The sequence below is a fragment of the Bombina bombina genome, chromosome 3, assembly GCF_027579735.1.
Source record: "Bombina bombina isolate aBomBom1 chromosome 3, aBomBom1.pri, whole genome shotgun sequence".
Classification (NCBI taxonomy): domain Eukaryota; kingdom Metazoa; phylum Chordata; class Amphibia; order Anura; family Bombinatoridae; genus Bombina; species Bombina bombina.
Genome location: NC_069501.1, coordinates 1,257,865,594 through 1,257,882,106, shown reverse-complemented (window position 1 = coordinate 1,257,882,106; position 16,513 = coordinate 1,257,865,594). Strand labels below are relative to the sequence as shown.

At 38.4% G+C, this 16,513-nt stretch overlaps 1 protein-coding gene across 1 annotated transcript in view; it reads left to right on the top strand.

Moving 5' to 3' along the window:
- Positions 1-16,513, top strand: part of LOC128654716 (ligand-dependent nuclear receptor-interacting factor 1) — a 44,262-nt gene that overhangs the window by 4,710 nt on the left and 23,039 nt on the right. Inside the window, exon 3 of the mRNA XM_053708794.1 lies at positions 7,263-8,718. Coding sequence (XP_053564769.1) covers positions 7,263-8,718 — 1,456 coding nt within the window. The remainder of the gene's footprint in view (positions 1-7,262; positions 8,719-16,513) is intronic.

The window sequence follows — 16,513 nt, the reverse complement described above, 5'->3', positions numbered from 1 at the left end:
GTAAACACATTAAAGGAAAAACTATTTTACAGTATACTGTCCCTTTAACATATTTGTCAAGCCCTGTTTAAAACATTTAGGAGCCAGCCAAAGAAATCCTAAGATTTTTTGGGCCACCTGGCCACCACACTTGTGTGAGCTTGTTGGATATTCCAGACCATGAGCGTTAATATGGAGCCCCGACCCCCCTGCCTTTATGGCTGTAACAAACTCTTCTAAGAAGGCGGCTTTCCACAAGATATTGGCGTGTGTCTGTGGGAATTTGTTGTCATCCAATCAATAGAGCACCCGTGAGGTCAGGCGCTGGAAGCATTCACTTGTCTAAAATGTATTTGTATCCTGTTGTATTAAGATTACCCTTCACTGGAACTAAGGGGTAAAGCCCAAACCTTGAAAGCCAGCCTCAGACCATTATCCATCCTTCACCAAATTTTAAGTAGGCCTGCTGTTTTCTGGTAGGTAGCATTCTCCTGGCACCCCTACCCAGCTTTTCTATCAGTCTGCCAGATAGTGAAGTGTTATTTATTACTCCAGAGAATGTTTCCAGTAGTGGTCTGTTTGTCATTGTGCATGTTGTGAGGCTTGTGTACAGCTGCTTGGCCATGCAAACTTATTTCATTAAGCTCCCAACACACAGTTCTTGTGCTGATGCTGCTTTCAGAGGCAGTTTGAAACTCTGTAGTGAGTGATGCAACAGATGAAAGGCGATTCATACACTCTAAGTTCTTCAGTACTCAGCAGCGTGAGTTTGAGTGGTCTACCACTTTGTAGTTGGACTGTTGTTGTTCCTATGTGGTATGAAGTAAAAAACTAAAGGGTTTCAGGCTTTGCATTTGTTGCTCACCTCATTTAAAAGCAGTTGCCTCTATAAAATTATATATTATATCTAGTTCCAAGGTATAAAACATCAGTTTTTGATCCATGCTTCTCCGCAATAGATTCATTCTGATTCAATCTCACGCAACTCTTTCATGTGTGGCAGATCTGGAGGACATGGGAGTTATTGCTCCAGTTTCTATAAGAAAACAAGGAAAGGGGTTCTACACCAGTCTGTTCCTAGTTATAAAGAAGGACTGAACTTTTCAGCCTATTCTGGATCTGAAACTCTTAACAGGTTTCTTAGGGTTTCAACATTACAACCAATGGCACTATTTTCTCTTCAGTGTAGGAGGGCCAGTTCATGTCTACCATAGACTTGTCTTTCTGATCATGGTTCCAAGAGTTTTAGGAGCTTTGATGATTGTAGTTCAGCCACAAGGCATTACTTTAGTGCCATATCCGGACAACTTCCTGGTGCATTTGAAAAAGACGAAGTAACCAGCGCCCAGGACTGATATCTGCTCACTATAAAGAAGACCCCCTAATAGGTCTAGAAACGGAACAATGAATTAGGATATATAGGAGCGCCAATGGCTTAGATATACCACAGGGAATAAAAAGTAAAAAATGGTCTCCAATAATTTCTATCAACCAAATATTTAATATATAAAACCAATATAATTCTGATCTCCAGAATCATAAAAACACAAAATACATATAGCAAAGCTTAAAATACAATACAATAAATGATTTGAAATACAACAGATAACAGATCCGGTTGGTTAAACTGGATGACCAATATCTAATGTTCCAGTTTTCATGAGCCCTCTTAAAAACCTTCTAGTAGGTACATGGTATTGTTAAATACACGTACAAATAAATCTAGTATTCAATGAATAATATAATATTAGCTCAAATGTTCTTATCGAGGTGATAGGATCACTAATATAGTGATACGAGACCCACTAATAGGTCAACAGTGCATACAAATATTGCAATATTTAAATCATATGATGAACACCGTGAAAAATCAAAAATAAGAAATAAGATACAAAGTGTTGGATTCCTTAAAGTGTCAAATAAACCATAATGTGGATTTGTAGAATATGACACACAATAAAAATAAGTAGTGAATGTGGTCTTAAAAATCAATAAATCAAAAAATAATAAGATAAAGTGATGGGAAAATGCAGAAAAAATAATATATATAATAACAAAATTAAATGTAAGATCCTACCAATGGGATTTAAACTAAACTGGTACCAGCTAATACCTCAATTCTCCTGATTCAATCTGGGTGATGAACTCGATGGTCCGATAATGCGTTATTATCTTAAAAGCAGTAAACAAATAACACCAGCTATACCACAAGCTGTATACTTATGACAAGCTATAAAAATATATAAACGACATAAAAACAGAGAGTGTGTATAGTTTGGCCAAAACTAGTCCACAAACTCCTAAAGGTGTGTTTCCACAACTTTAAATAACTTAAAATAATGATAAGACAATAATAGTGTCCTTTGAGAGTCTTTTGGTAAATCCTTAAAAGTCTGGTAAAAATCCGGTGAGAGAAATCCTCAATGTGTAGTAGAGTCCCAAGTCCTATTCCTATGTTAAGACAAATACCTCAAAGTTTTTTTCAGTAGCCTCACTCTGTTGTAAAGGGATCCAATCAGGAGGTAAATCCCAGGACATGCAAGGGAGCGTGCATCTATAACTTTATTTCCTTCTTCTGTTTAAGGAAGTGTACTATGAAATCTGTGCGCTGTCGCCCTTCAGATGATATGGCATAAATAGACAGTATTCAGCTTCAGCAACCCTCATAGCATGGCCTAAGCTCTCAGCTAAGAACAACTGGGGCCCCAGTTGTTCTTAGCTGAGAGCTTAGGCCATGCTATGAGGGTTGCTGAAGCTGAATACTGTCTATTTATGCCATATCATCTGAAGGGCGACAGCGCACAGATTTCATAGTACACTTCCTTAAACAGAAGAAGGAAATAAAGTTATAGATGCACGCTCCCTTGCATGTCCTGGGATTTACCTCCTGATTGGATCCCTTTACAACAGAGTGAGGCTACTGAAAAAAACTTTGAGGTATTTGTCTTAACATAGGAATAGGACTTGGGACTCTACTACACATTGAGGATTTCTCTCACCGGATTTTTACCAGACTTTTAAGGATTTACCAAAAGACTCTCAAAGGACACTATTATTGTCTTATCATTATTTTAAGTTATTTAAAGTTGTGGAAACACACCTTTAGGAGTTTGTGGACTAGTTTTGGCCAAACTATACACACTCTCTGTTTTTATGTCGTTTATATATTTTTATAGCTTGTCATAAGTATACAGCTTGTGGTATAGCTGGTGTTATTTGTTTACTGCTTTTAAGATAATAACGCATTATCGGACCATCGAGTCCATCACCCAGATTGAATCAGGAGAATTGAGGTATTAGCTGGTACCAGTTTAGTTTAAATCCCATTGGTAGGATCTTACATTTAATTTTGTTATTATATATATTATTTTTTCTGCATTTTCCCATCACTTTATCTTATTATTTTTTGATTTATTGATTTTTAAGACCACATTCACTACTTATTTTTATTGTGTGTCATATTCTACAAATCCACATTATGGTTTATTTGACACTTTAAGGAATCCAACACTTTGTATCTTATTTTTGATTTTTCACGGTGTTCATCATATGATTTAAATATTGCAATTTTTGTATGCACTGTTGACCTATTAGTGGGTCTCGTATCACTATATTAGTGATCCTATCACCTCGATAAGAACATTTAAGCTAATATTATATTATTCATTGAATACTAGATTTATTTGTACGTGTATTTAACAATACCATGTACCTACTAGAAGGTTTTTAAGAGGGCTCATGAAAACTGGAACATTAGATATTGGTCATCCAGTTTAACCAACCGGATCTGTTATCTGTTGTATTTCAAATCATTTATTGTATTGTATTTTAAGCTTTGCTATATGTATTTTGTGTTTTTATGATTCTGGAGATCAGAATTATATTGGTTTTATATATTAAATATTTGGTTGATAGAAATTATTGGAGACCATTTTTGACTTTTTATTCCCTGTGGTATATCTAAGCCATTGGCGCTCCTATATATCCTAATTCAACTTCCTGGTGCAGGCAAGACAGATGCATTATTGTTGCATCTACTATGCACCAATTGGTGTTGCATAAATATTCCTAAGGGCTGTGGTTCCTCAGATTTGCGTGTGGTTTCTGGGATTCATTTTAGACTCGGTTTCCATGAGATTATCTCTAACGGAAAAGGACAGAGTAAAACTACCCACAACCAGCTCCACTTCCTACTGTTCAGTGAATTGAAGTGATAGGGCTGATGGTTGCCTAACATTCCCTTTGCCAGGTATCAAATAAGATCTCTTCATCTGTCACTTCTTTATAAGTGGAACGAGATTTAAGAGTACCTTTCACAGCAGATCTCTCTAGATCACTGGTTTTCAAACTTGTCCTCAGGCCTCCCCAGCAGGCCAGATTTCCAGGATTACCTTGGATGATAGTATGTAAAATAACCATAGCACAAAAAACGGAGCAGGCACTACTTCCAAAGGTGCAATAAAAATTTAAACTTTAATGGAAAAGTTAAAAATTACAAACAGTCATTGGCAAGACACAAGACAGGGTTGTAGAGAAATAAACAGCCTGACACGTTTCGTGCCCTCTAGTGGCTATCAGAATTATAAAGTTGAATAAAATGTGCAAACATCTAAATAACTGGACACCATCTTAAATAATTCAATTTAGAAAATAACAAACACAGAATGCAAAATTGTAATGCATAACAAAATTATTAAAAATTGAAATATATTTAATTTAATATAATCCTTAAACAAAGGGGATATATCTATATAACAGATGACAATTTTAATCATCTATTAGATAATTGATATCACATTCTTTATTCATACCATTCGGTTTGCGTGTATTTAATTTCAGAATCCAGAATATTTATTTTTTATCTAAGATTTTATGTCTATTACCGCCTCTAGCTGGAATAGTAGCTAAGTCAATGATTTGTACAGTCATATCTGCTAGATGTGAAAAGTGAACACTATTAAAATGATTGGCTACGGCTGAGTCCTTACAATAGTTTTTTACATCTCTGGTATGTTCGCCAAATCTGGTTCTTACTTCGCGTGAGGTTTTACCTACATATTGATAATTGCAAATATTACAGGTCAAAAGATATACAGCAAATTTATTTTTTCAGTTGGCATAAAACTTAATACCATATTGTTTGTTATCAAAACTAGAAGAGAAGGAGTCACCTATAATTAAATGGGAACAGGTAACACATTATCTACTACCACATTTGTAATTACCTCTTTTTAGAGAGCCAATCTCGAGTACCCAGACTGGCATTGTTTTTAACAAAACTAGGGGCAAGCAAGTTAGCCAGCGTCTTAGGTCTTTTTGGAACAAACCTAAGGGACTTGATAAGAGGTTTAAGAACTTCATCTCCTGCCAATATGTGTAAATGCTTCTTAAGGATTTTAACTATCGTGTTGTAATGTTGGGAATATTCAATGGTAAATACTACTGTATCCTCGTTATGTAGTAAAGATTTGTTCCTATTCTCATTGTCTTTAGGTTTACCCCTATAATTCCTCACTGTGGCCCTACATTGTTCTAAAGAAGTGGGGTCATAGCCTCTCTACATTCCGCTTGTAAAATAACCATGTTTACTAATCTGCTGGTTATTTCACCTGTTTTCTAGTTCAGATATCCTCAAAATCTGGCCTGTTAGGGAGGCCAGGGGACTAGATCAGGAAGCAGTCCCTATCTTTGTGGCAGTTTCATCAGTCTTTAATACAGGGATAATGTCAAGGCGGTGGCTTACATAAACCATAAAATAACTGCAGATCCTTAGTGACGATAGACTTCGAGTCACAAACACCTTCATCCTTGAGAATGGACTCTCATCAAGAGGTGTTCGACCAGACTGTGACTTGCTGTGGTCTCTCAGAACTAGTGGAATCTTAGTAGTTCTGTGGTCATTCAAGCTGAGGTAGCTTTTTCTTCCATTTGCAACTTTATCCAGGGTGATAGCCAGACTCACAAAGGAAAGAGTGTCAGTAATTTTAGTCACCCCAGCTTGGCCTTGCAGAACTTGGTATTTGCATTAATTTCAGATGTCCTCTTGCTCACCATGGCATCTTCTTCTCAGATAGTATCTGTTGCTGCAGGGTCTGGCTTTAAAGGGCCTCTCAGACAGTATCTGTTGCTGCAGGGTCCTTTCTTTCTTCAGGACCTGCAGCCTTTGTCTTTGATGGGATTGCAATTGAGAATCTATTTTTAGCCAATTAAGGGCTCTGTGATGTTATTGAGATGTTAATTTAGCCCTAACAGCCTGTAGTGAAGTGCATCTACCACAAGGCGTGGAAGACTTATTTAGTATGATGTGCTTCAAAAGGCTACTAGTGGAATTCCTTTAGTATTCCTAGGGTCTTTGGAGTTTCTATTCAATCGTAATACCTCTGGAACAGATTTGTAAGGCATCATCTTTGTTTTCCTTTCATACTCTGCACCCGTAAACTCTCCTAGTGCTTCTCTCGGTGCTTAGCCATGGAGCAGTGGAGCCACAGTGGCAAGATGACCGGGACTTATTAGTCTATTCCTCATAGCAAAGTGTTTATTACTAACACAACATTCACAAATCCCCTGTAAAGCAGGCTGTGTGTCCGGTATTTGCAACTAGTGTCAGCGCCTGTTATGCTCTTTGCTCCGGTTTTGACTCGCCACATCCCACAGGAGGCATATGTCCAGACCACAGAGCGGAGGAAAGCCAGACCTGTCAGCACAAATACAGATGAGGACAGTAAACAATGGCAGTACTGGTATATAAAAAATGCAGGGTGTACATACTGTATGTGTGTGTATGTGTGTGTGTGTGTGTGTGTATATATGTGTATATATATATATATATATATATATATATATATATATTTATATATATATTTATATTTTACATTTACGAACAAAAGTGAGTGTATGTATATATGTTTATGCGTGTGTGCATGTATTTTTTATATATATATATATATATATATATATATATATATATATATATATATATATATATATATATATATATATATATATATATACACCAGGGTGCAGATATCATCAAAATATTGCAAAACATACCACACTTGCTGAGATTTCAGGTAAAAATCACTTTGTGCTTTGTGATGTTTCAGACATGCACCCCTTCCTCATATAAAGTCAGGTCTCCAGTTTTGCATGCCACTTTTTAAGTAAAATTATAGTATATTATAAAACTTGACAGTTGCAATTAATGTTTTGATCTACAATATACTGCTAGTGTATTCCTTTGCTTTCCAGTTTGACTATATCTTATGTCTTCATATTCTTTTTAGCCTTACAGGGTGCGTGTATCAAGTAGTTCAAGCTAGTGGACTGCAAGGGAACAATGTTTTACAACTGATACCAGTTTCAAAATCAGATAACCTTATTCCATATACTTATACTCCAGTCATCTCCAATTCATCTCCAGTGGTACTGCAAAACCAAACTAGCTATTCTGTGCTGCCTACAGCTTCCAGTACAGTTTTACCTTCAACAGGACAAGTGTTAACGCACCCCAACTTTGGAAACTATATAATTACTACACCAGGAAATACCAAAGATGGTGCAAAAAGCATAAGTGTGGTTGACAGTAAAACTTCTCCACTTCAGAACACCACTGTAATACTCGAGAAATCACATGTGAATGTGCCATTAAGTCCAAATTCACCGCCAAGGCCAACATTTATGATGATCAATTCAAAATCATTACCAGGTAGTATAAAAACAATGCCTATGTTACCTTCAGGACATCACCTGCAAATACCAGCTAATGCTGAAGTTAAAACTGTCCCTGCTTCCTCTCTGCCTTTTGCCGTCCAGCAGAAAATACTAGCAGCAACTCCTAATAGTGGAAAACAGGAAAAGCCCAACCCTTCAGTTATTTATGTGTCACCAGTCAATACTGTAAAAACAATGGCTTCCAAGAACTTGGAGCAAGCATATCTCAAACATGATACATCAAACCGAGGAGCACAAGTTCTGCCTTCACCAGGAACACAACCTTTTAATGAACTGCCAGTGGGTGATAAAATGGCATCACCAAAAATGCCAATGAAATGGATTGTGCAAGAGAATAAAGAGTCTCCAGCCTGTCTTGTTCCAGTAAAATCTTCCAATGACACTGCTTCAAAGCTGCTAAAGATATTGTCTGAAACAAAAAATGAGACCAGTATTGCAAATTTTTTACCAGTGTGCAACAATACAGTCAACACCAGAGTCATCCCCATTAAGGACAATGCTCTAGTTATGTACAACAATAAAATTTATTTGTTAGCAAAGAAAGGATCAGATGTCTTTAATACAGAACCAAAAAATGCAGAACCAACAACCAGTGTTCCATGTGAAAAAAATGTTCTGCATTCTGAAACACATAAGCATGCTGAATCAATTAAGGATATATCCAATAAGGTGGTTGAGGTAGTGCTGTCTAAAAATAAAATAACTAAATCCAACAATCCACAAATTAGTGCAAACGTGGACAATCTTCAGAAAATTGTGAACATTACTGTAAAGAAGGAAAATACAATGTTGCCTCAACCCTTTAAACTTCAAGTGGCTAAAATTGAAGATAATTCCATCTGCGTTAGCAATACTGTTAATAAAAAACAGGCTGCCGCTTGTAGTTTGACAAACCACGCAAGTGGTGCTAATCTATCAAACACATTCAACTTCAATGTGTCAAACTCCGAGCCAAATACTGTTGCAAGCATCTCACTGGGCCCAAATATTTTATCATCGAAAGCAGAGGTAATTTGTGTCTTTATAATAATAATAATCTGACTCTACATTGTTACAAAATCTATTTATTATTTACTTTGGAAAGAAAAGATCACTTGATTTTAACAGGACGGGAAATACAAATAATTTCTTCCATGATTCAGAGTAATATTTTAAAAAAACTTTCCAGGTTATTTCAGCCATCAAGTGCATTAAATTTACTTTGCTGTCTTCGTATCTTTTGTTCAAAAGCAGGTAATCAAGGCTCAGGACCGTGCACGTGTCTGGAGAACAATATGACTGCTTTTCAAAAATGATTTTTTTTACAATGTTATACATTTGTAAGACTACTAGATTGTAGCAGGGTTTTCAAAGGGTTCCAGACACATGCATGTAGCCTTCCTATTTATGCTCTTTAATGAAGAATATGATGAAAATGAAGCAAAATTTAAAAGGGGCGTGAAACCCAAGATTTTCCTTATGCGAGTTAGACTAGATACAATTTTTTTAAAAAAAATGTACTTCTATTTTCAAATTTACTTTGTTCTCATGGTATTCTTTGAAGAAATATCTAGATAAAATATTTTTTTTTTTTTTTTTTTTTAATATTACACACTTTCTGAATCTTGAAAGACTTTTGGGGGGGTTTCAAGTCCCTTTTTATAAAAGAAGAAATTTGGAGATGTTTTTTAAAAATGGTATCCTCTATCTGAATCCCAAAAGAAACATTTGGTTTCATGTTCTTTTAAATTTATAATTAAAGTATCTGAAAAAGGGATTGCCTATAAAGGAAAAAAACACTTTAAGATGCTACATAGAAAGTTATATTTATATGTCCGAAATAACATGTGGAAGTTGTTATATTCAAAAATTAAATATATTTTAAAGGATATTTATAGTACATTTAGTTCAGGGTTGACATATTTTTAGGCGTCTGTAAGAATTTTGAGGATAAATCTACTTATTTTGAAGAGCAATGAAAAAGGTTTTGGTTATAGAATTATGTGTAATATTATAAATCATTTGGCACCACAAATAAAATTGTAGGAGCCAGGTCTTCATGGCTCCGGAAATTTGTAAAGTCTTACATTCAGCGATGAGTTTTTCTGTCCCAAAGTGTGAAAAATGTAAATAGTGACTTTCATTTAAGCCAGTTTGTATATCACTAAAACTGAAATAAACTAATTTCTGGGTATATAGAAATTAAATACACAGGGCTAGATTACATCAGGAGCAGTATTTTACGTTTACGCTTTAGCAAACTCAGCTTGGTTTTTCATTTTTGTGCTAGTCAGATTGCGCTGGTATTACAAGTTGAAAGTAAACTGTTTTTCTCTTGTAAAGTGTATCCAGTCCACGGGTTCATCCATTACTTGTGGGATATTCTCCTTCCCAACAGGAAGTTGCAAGAGGACACCCACAGCAGAGCTGTCTATATAGCTCCTCCCCTAACCCCCACCTCCAGTCATTCTCTTGCAACTCTTGACAAGATAGGAAGTATAAAGAGATATGTGGTGATTTAGTGTAGTTTTGCCTTCAATCAAGAGTTTATTTTCAAACGGTACCGGCGTTGTACTGTTTTACTCTCATGCAGAAATTAGAAGAAGAGTTCTGCCTGGAGATTGATGATCTTAGCGGTTTGTAACTAAGGTCCATTACTGTTCTCACACATAACTGAAGAGTATGGGATAACTTCAGTTGGGGGAACGGTCTGCAGATTACCTGCTTTGAGGTATGTTCAGTATTTTTATTTCTAGAGAGAGCGATAAGTTCCAGAAAATGCTGACAGATCCTTGTGTATATTGAGGTAAGCTAGATGCAGTGATTGTATAACGACTGGGATCATGCTTGCAAAAGGGGATAATGCTCATGTTAATGCTCATACTAAGTGGTGACAAAACGTTTACATGTTGCACAAATGGGACGTTTTTTCTCTGAGGTGATAAGTCTTTAGTTGGGGCCTAATTTTCCACATGGCATAGTCAAATACTCCTAGGAGTATTTCCTTAAGGCCCCTCTGACATTGAGTGCATGGTGGGAGGGGCCTGTTTTAGCGCTTCTGTTGCACAGTTTCTTTCAGACTGAGACATCCAGCTTCCCTAGAGGAGTCCTATTGCATCTGAGGACCACTATAGAGGGCTTATTTCTTCCCTAATCGTATTTGAGGGCAGGTAGGAGCTGTGGCAAGGTGTAACTGTCTGTTAACGATGGTTGACGTTTTTTTGTATCCAGTTTGGGGGCTAAGTGGTTAATCATCCATTTGCAAGTGGGTGCAATGTTGCTTTAGTCCCTTACTCGCACTGTAAAAATTTCGAAGTCTTTACTACATTTTAACACTGTTTTGCAGTTTAAGTGTTCGTTTTTTTCTCTTAAAGGCACAGTACCTTTTTTGTTTAATTGCTGTTTCACATTTATTAAAGTGTTTTCCAAGCTTGCTGGTGTCATTGCTAGTCTGTTTAAACATGTCTGACCTAGAGGAGACTCCTTGTTCAATATGTTTAGAAGCCATTGTGGAACCCCCTCTTAGAATGTGTACCAAATGTAATGAAGTATCTATAAACTATAAAGACCATATTATGGCTTTTAAAGATTTATCACCAGAGAATTCCCATACTGAAAAAAGTGAGGTTATGCCATCTAGCTCTCCCCATGTGTCAGAACCTATAACTCCCGCCCAAGTGACGCCAAGTACATCTAGCACGTCTATCTTTTACTTTACAGGACATGGCGGCAGTTATGACTTGACTAATACCCTTACAGAGGTATTGTCCAAACTGCCAGGGTTACAAGGAAAGCGAGACATCTCTGGGGCTAGAACAAATACAGAGCTTTCTGACGCTTTAATAACTGTGTCCGATATACCCTCACTAGGCTCTGAAGCCAGTGCAAGGGAGTTTCTATCTGAGGGTGACATTTCAGATTCAGGGAAGGCTTTACTTCAGTCCGATTCTGAAATGACAGCGTTTAAATTTAAGCTCAAACACCTACGCTTATTGCTCAGGGTGGTTTTAGCGACTCTGGCTGACTGTGACCCCATTGTGGTTCCAGAGAAATTGTGTAAAATGGACAAATACTTTGCAGTGCCTGTTTACACTGATGTGTTTCCAGTCCCTAAGAGGTTTTCGGAAATTATTACTAAGGAATGGGATAGACCAAGTGTGCCGTTTTCTCCCCCTCCTGCTTTTAAAAAGATGTTTCCCATAGATGTCGCCATACGGGACTCGTGGCAGACGGTCCCTAAGGTGGAGGGAGCTGTTTCTACCCTAGCTAAGCGTACAACTATCCCTGTCGAGGACAGTTGTGCTTTCCTAGATCCTATGGATAAAAAATTGGAGGGTCTCCTTAAGAAAATTTTTATTCATCAAGGTTTTATTCTCCAGCCTCTTGCATACATTGCTCCAGTTACTGCTGCAGCGGCTTTTTGGTTCGAGTCTCTTGAGGAGGCTCTACAGGTGGAGACCCCGTTAGATGATATCTTAGACAGGATTAAAGCTCTTAAGTTAGCTAATTCCTTTATTTCTGACGCCGTTTTTCATTTAACCAAGCTAACGGCTAAGAATTCAGGTTTTGCCATTCTGGCGCGTAGGGCGCTATGGCTTAAGTCCTGGTCAGCAGACGTTACTTCAAAGTCTAAGCTTCTTAATATCCCCTTCAAGGGACAGACCCTATTCGGGCCCGGCCTGAGGTATTATCTCTGACATTACCGGAGGAAAAGGTCACGCCCTTCCTCAGGATAGGTCCAATAAATTAAGGACCAAACAGAATAATTTTCGTTCCTTTCGAAACTTCAAGGGTGGCGCAGCTTCGGCTTCCTCTAATGCAAAACAAGAGGGAACTTTTGCCCAGTCCAAACCAGTCTGGAGACCTAACCCGACTTGGAACAAAGGGAAGCAGGCCAAAAAGCCTGCTGCTGCCTCTAAGACAGCATGAAGGAGTAGCCCCCGACCCGGGACTGGATCTAGTCGGGGGCAGACTTTCTCTCTTCGCCCAGGCTTGGGCAAGAGACGTCCAGGACCCCTGGGCACTAGAGATTGTTTCCCAGGGATATCTTCTGGAATTCAAAGGTTCATCTCCAAAGGGGAGATTTCATCTCTCACAATTATCTGCAAACCAGATAAAGAGAGAGGCATTCTTACGTTGCGTTCAAGACCTACTGGTTATGAGAGTGATCCACCCAGTTCCAAGAGAGGAACAGGGGCAGGGTTTCTATTCAAACCTGTTTATAGTTCCCAAAAAAGAGGGAACTTTCAGACCAATCTTGGATCTCAAGATCCTAAACAAATTTCTCAGGGTCCCATCCTTCAAGATGGAGACAATCCGAACCATCCTCCCTATGATCCAGGAGGGGCAATATATGACTACCGTGGACTTAAAGGATGCTTATCTCCACATTCCGATTCACAGAAAGCATCATCAGTTCCTCAGGTTCGCCTTCCTAGACAGGCATTACCAGTTTGTGGCTCTTCCCTTCGGGTTAGCCACGGCACCAAGAGTCTTTACGAAGGTTCTAGGGTCCCTTCTGGCGGTTCTAAGGCCGCGGGGCATAGCGGTGGCTCCTTACCTAGACGACATTCTGATCCAGACGTCGACTTTTCAAATCGCCAAGTCCCATACGGACATTGTTCTGGCCTTTCTGAGGTCTCACGGGTGGAAAGTGAACAGAGAAAAGAGTTCTCTCTCTCCTCTCACAAGAGTTTCCTTCCTAGGAACTCTGATAGATTCAGTAGAAATGAAAATTTTTCTGACAGAGGTCAGGATATCAAAGCTTCTAACTTCCTGCCGTGTTCTTCATTCCACTTCTCGGCCGTCAGTGGCTCAGTGTATGGAAATGATCGGCCTAATGGTGGCGGCAATGGACATAGTTCCGTTTGCCCGCCTACATCTCAGACTACTGCAACTTTGCATGCTCAATCTGTGGAATGGGGACTACACAGATTTGTCTCCTCTGTTAAATCTGGATCAAGAGACCAGGGATTCTCTTCTATGGTGGTTATCTCGGGTCCAGGGGAATGAGTTTCCGCAGGCCAGAGTGGACTATAGTGACGACAGATGCCAGCCTTCTGGGCTGGGGCTCAGTCTGGAACTCCCTGAAGGCTCAGGGTTCGTGGACTCAGGAGGAAGCCCTCCTTCCGATAAACATTCTTGAACTATTTATTCAATGCTCTTCAAGCCTGGCCTCGGCTAGCTGCGGTCAGATTCATCAGATTTCAGTCGGACAATATCACGACTGTAGCCTATATCAACCATCAGGGGGAACAAGAAGCCCCCTGGCAATGATGGAGGTTTCCAGGATAATTCTGTGGGCAGAGGTTCACTCTTGCCATCTCTCAGCTATCCATATCCCAGGAGTAGAGAACTGGGAGGCGGGCTTTCTAAGTCGGCAGACCTTTCATCCGGGGGAGTGGGAACTCCATCCGGAGGTATTTGCCCAGCTGATTCAACTATGGGGCAAGCCAGAACTGGATCTGATGGCGTCTCGTCAGAAAGCCAAGCTTCCTTGTTACGGGTCCAGGTCAAGGGATCCCCAGGCAGCACTGATAGATGCTCTAGCAGTGCCCTGGTCCTTCAGCCTGGCTTATGTGTTTCCACCATTTCCTCTCCTCCCTCGTCTGATTGCCAAGATCAAGCAGGAGAGAGCTTTGGTGATTTTGATAGCACCTGCGTGGCCACGCAGGACTTGGTATGCAGATCTGGTGGACATGTCATCCTTTCCACCATGGACTCTGCCGCTGAGGCAGGACCTTCTACTCCAAGGTCCATTCAAACATCTAAATCTAATTTCTCTGCGTCTAACTGCTTGGAGATTGAACGCTTGATTTTATCAAAAAGTAGTTTCTCCGAGTCGGTCATTGATACCTTGATTCAGGCTCGAAAGCCTGTCACCAGGAAAATTTATCATAAGATATGGTGTAAATATCTTCATTGGTGTGAATCCAAGGGTTACTCATGGAGTAAGGTCAGGATTCCTAGGATTTTATCTTTTCTTCAAGATGGATTGGAAAAGGGATTATCAGCTAGTTCCTTAAAGGGACAGATCTCTGCTCTGTCTATTCTTTTACACTAGCGTCTGGCTGATGTTCCAGACGTTCAGGCGTTTTGTCAGGCTTTAGTTAGAATCAAGCCTGTGTTTAAACCTTGAAATTTGAAAAGATACCAATGGCACTACTAACATATGAGACCTTGATTCCTACAGTTATTCAATAGTTAGTCAGGATGTGGGTGCTGTGTATAAAACCGTATTTAGCAAAGAAAGAGAAAGTATACACTTCTAGCACTCCTAGGTCTAAAAGTAAATTGAATCTAACTGGATGATACAAATTATTCCCTAAGGAATAAATGGAAGGGGAGAAAAACAGATTGCAAATTAAAATATAACTTTTATTGGGTTACGTTTAAAATAGGAATATACTTAAAATCACACTTAAGCACCGATTTTATTGATGTCAGCAAATAAGTACAAGTTAAGGTTATTGCTCCTAGTACTTTAGTGTAAATGTGGGCTTGGGGTAAGGACTGCTATATACTTATATCTGGAGATCTAATACACCAAATTATCTGTGTCCAAAGTTACCAATTCTTATATAAGAATTAAGTATATAATGTATTCTTTATGTCTCCATAATAATATATCTTTCTATGCGAAGTTTGATTAGGATTGGACAGTGGGTATATAATTTTCAGTATTTCTGCTTGTTTCTAGCTAAGATTATATATACCCCACTTATTATTAGGATTCTAAATAAAATCCTTAACTTGTTCAAATTAACTTCGCTTTTATATTAGCAGTTACCTACCTGAAGATTAAAGTGTAGGCTATTCCCTCCACAGTATTAAAAGCTAACTTGCATAAGTGCTTTTAAATTGTATATAAATAATCGAACTGAATTATAATACACTTTATGTTTATTGAAACAATGTATGTCGTTGTTCAACTGAATAGACTTTTATATGTTTGGTTTCTCTGCTACAACTGTAGTTCAGGATATGCCTGAGTAGTATATTCCACGACTTGTGAGTCATATATAGTTTTTTGTTGTGAATGAACTTCGGTGAAATTTATCTGCTCACAGTTTCTTTTAATACCAGTTTAAGTGGCTCTCTGTGATGCGGCCTTTAAATAATCTTATATGTTTATCTGTTCCTATCATCACAGATTGTCACTGATTTGATTGAGTACCTGTTTGGATAACTCACAGTGTACCGGTGATTAAATAGTGTAGTTTCGTAGTACACTGAGAAATAGTTGTTCTCAGTGATACCAGAGTTTTTTAGCAGATAGATGTACAAAAATTCCGCTTGTATTGTGAGTCTATGGAATTAAACCTGCTGCTTACGTGATCACGCTGTACTTAATAATCTCACCCAAAGCTAATATAATAGCGCTCTAAATATGCTTTGTGCACTTTGGTTTTATAAGATAGAGCTATCTTACAACAAGCAGTATCGTGATTATATACCCAGAGCAACTCGAAGTAGATTTTAAATTATTAGGAGATAGCCGCAAACACAATTCTATTCTTCAGTCTTTGTGTATTTTACATATTACAGTTAGCTATTATAGGAGGGATAGTACTTGCAACAATATTCGGTACCAGCACCATATATTAACACATGATTAAATCTGAGCGTCCATTATTCAGTGAAACCGTGGCTGACTACAGTAATTTGCGGTAGCTTAAGGCTGTCTAAAAACACAGGAGCTCCTAGGACTCCTCACCATTACCCTATCGTCCCTAACATGTTTCGCAACTTGACGTTGCTTTTTCAAAGGTGAACGCGCCGCAATATTCGCGGCTTTTTAAGGCCGTTGGAAACACGCCCCCAA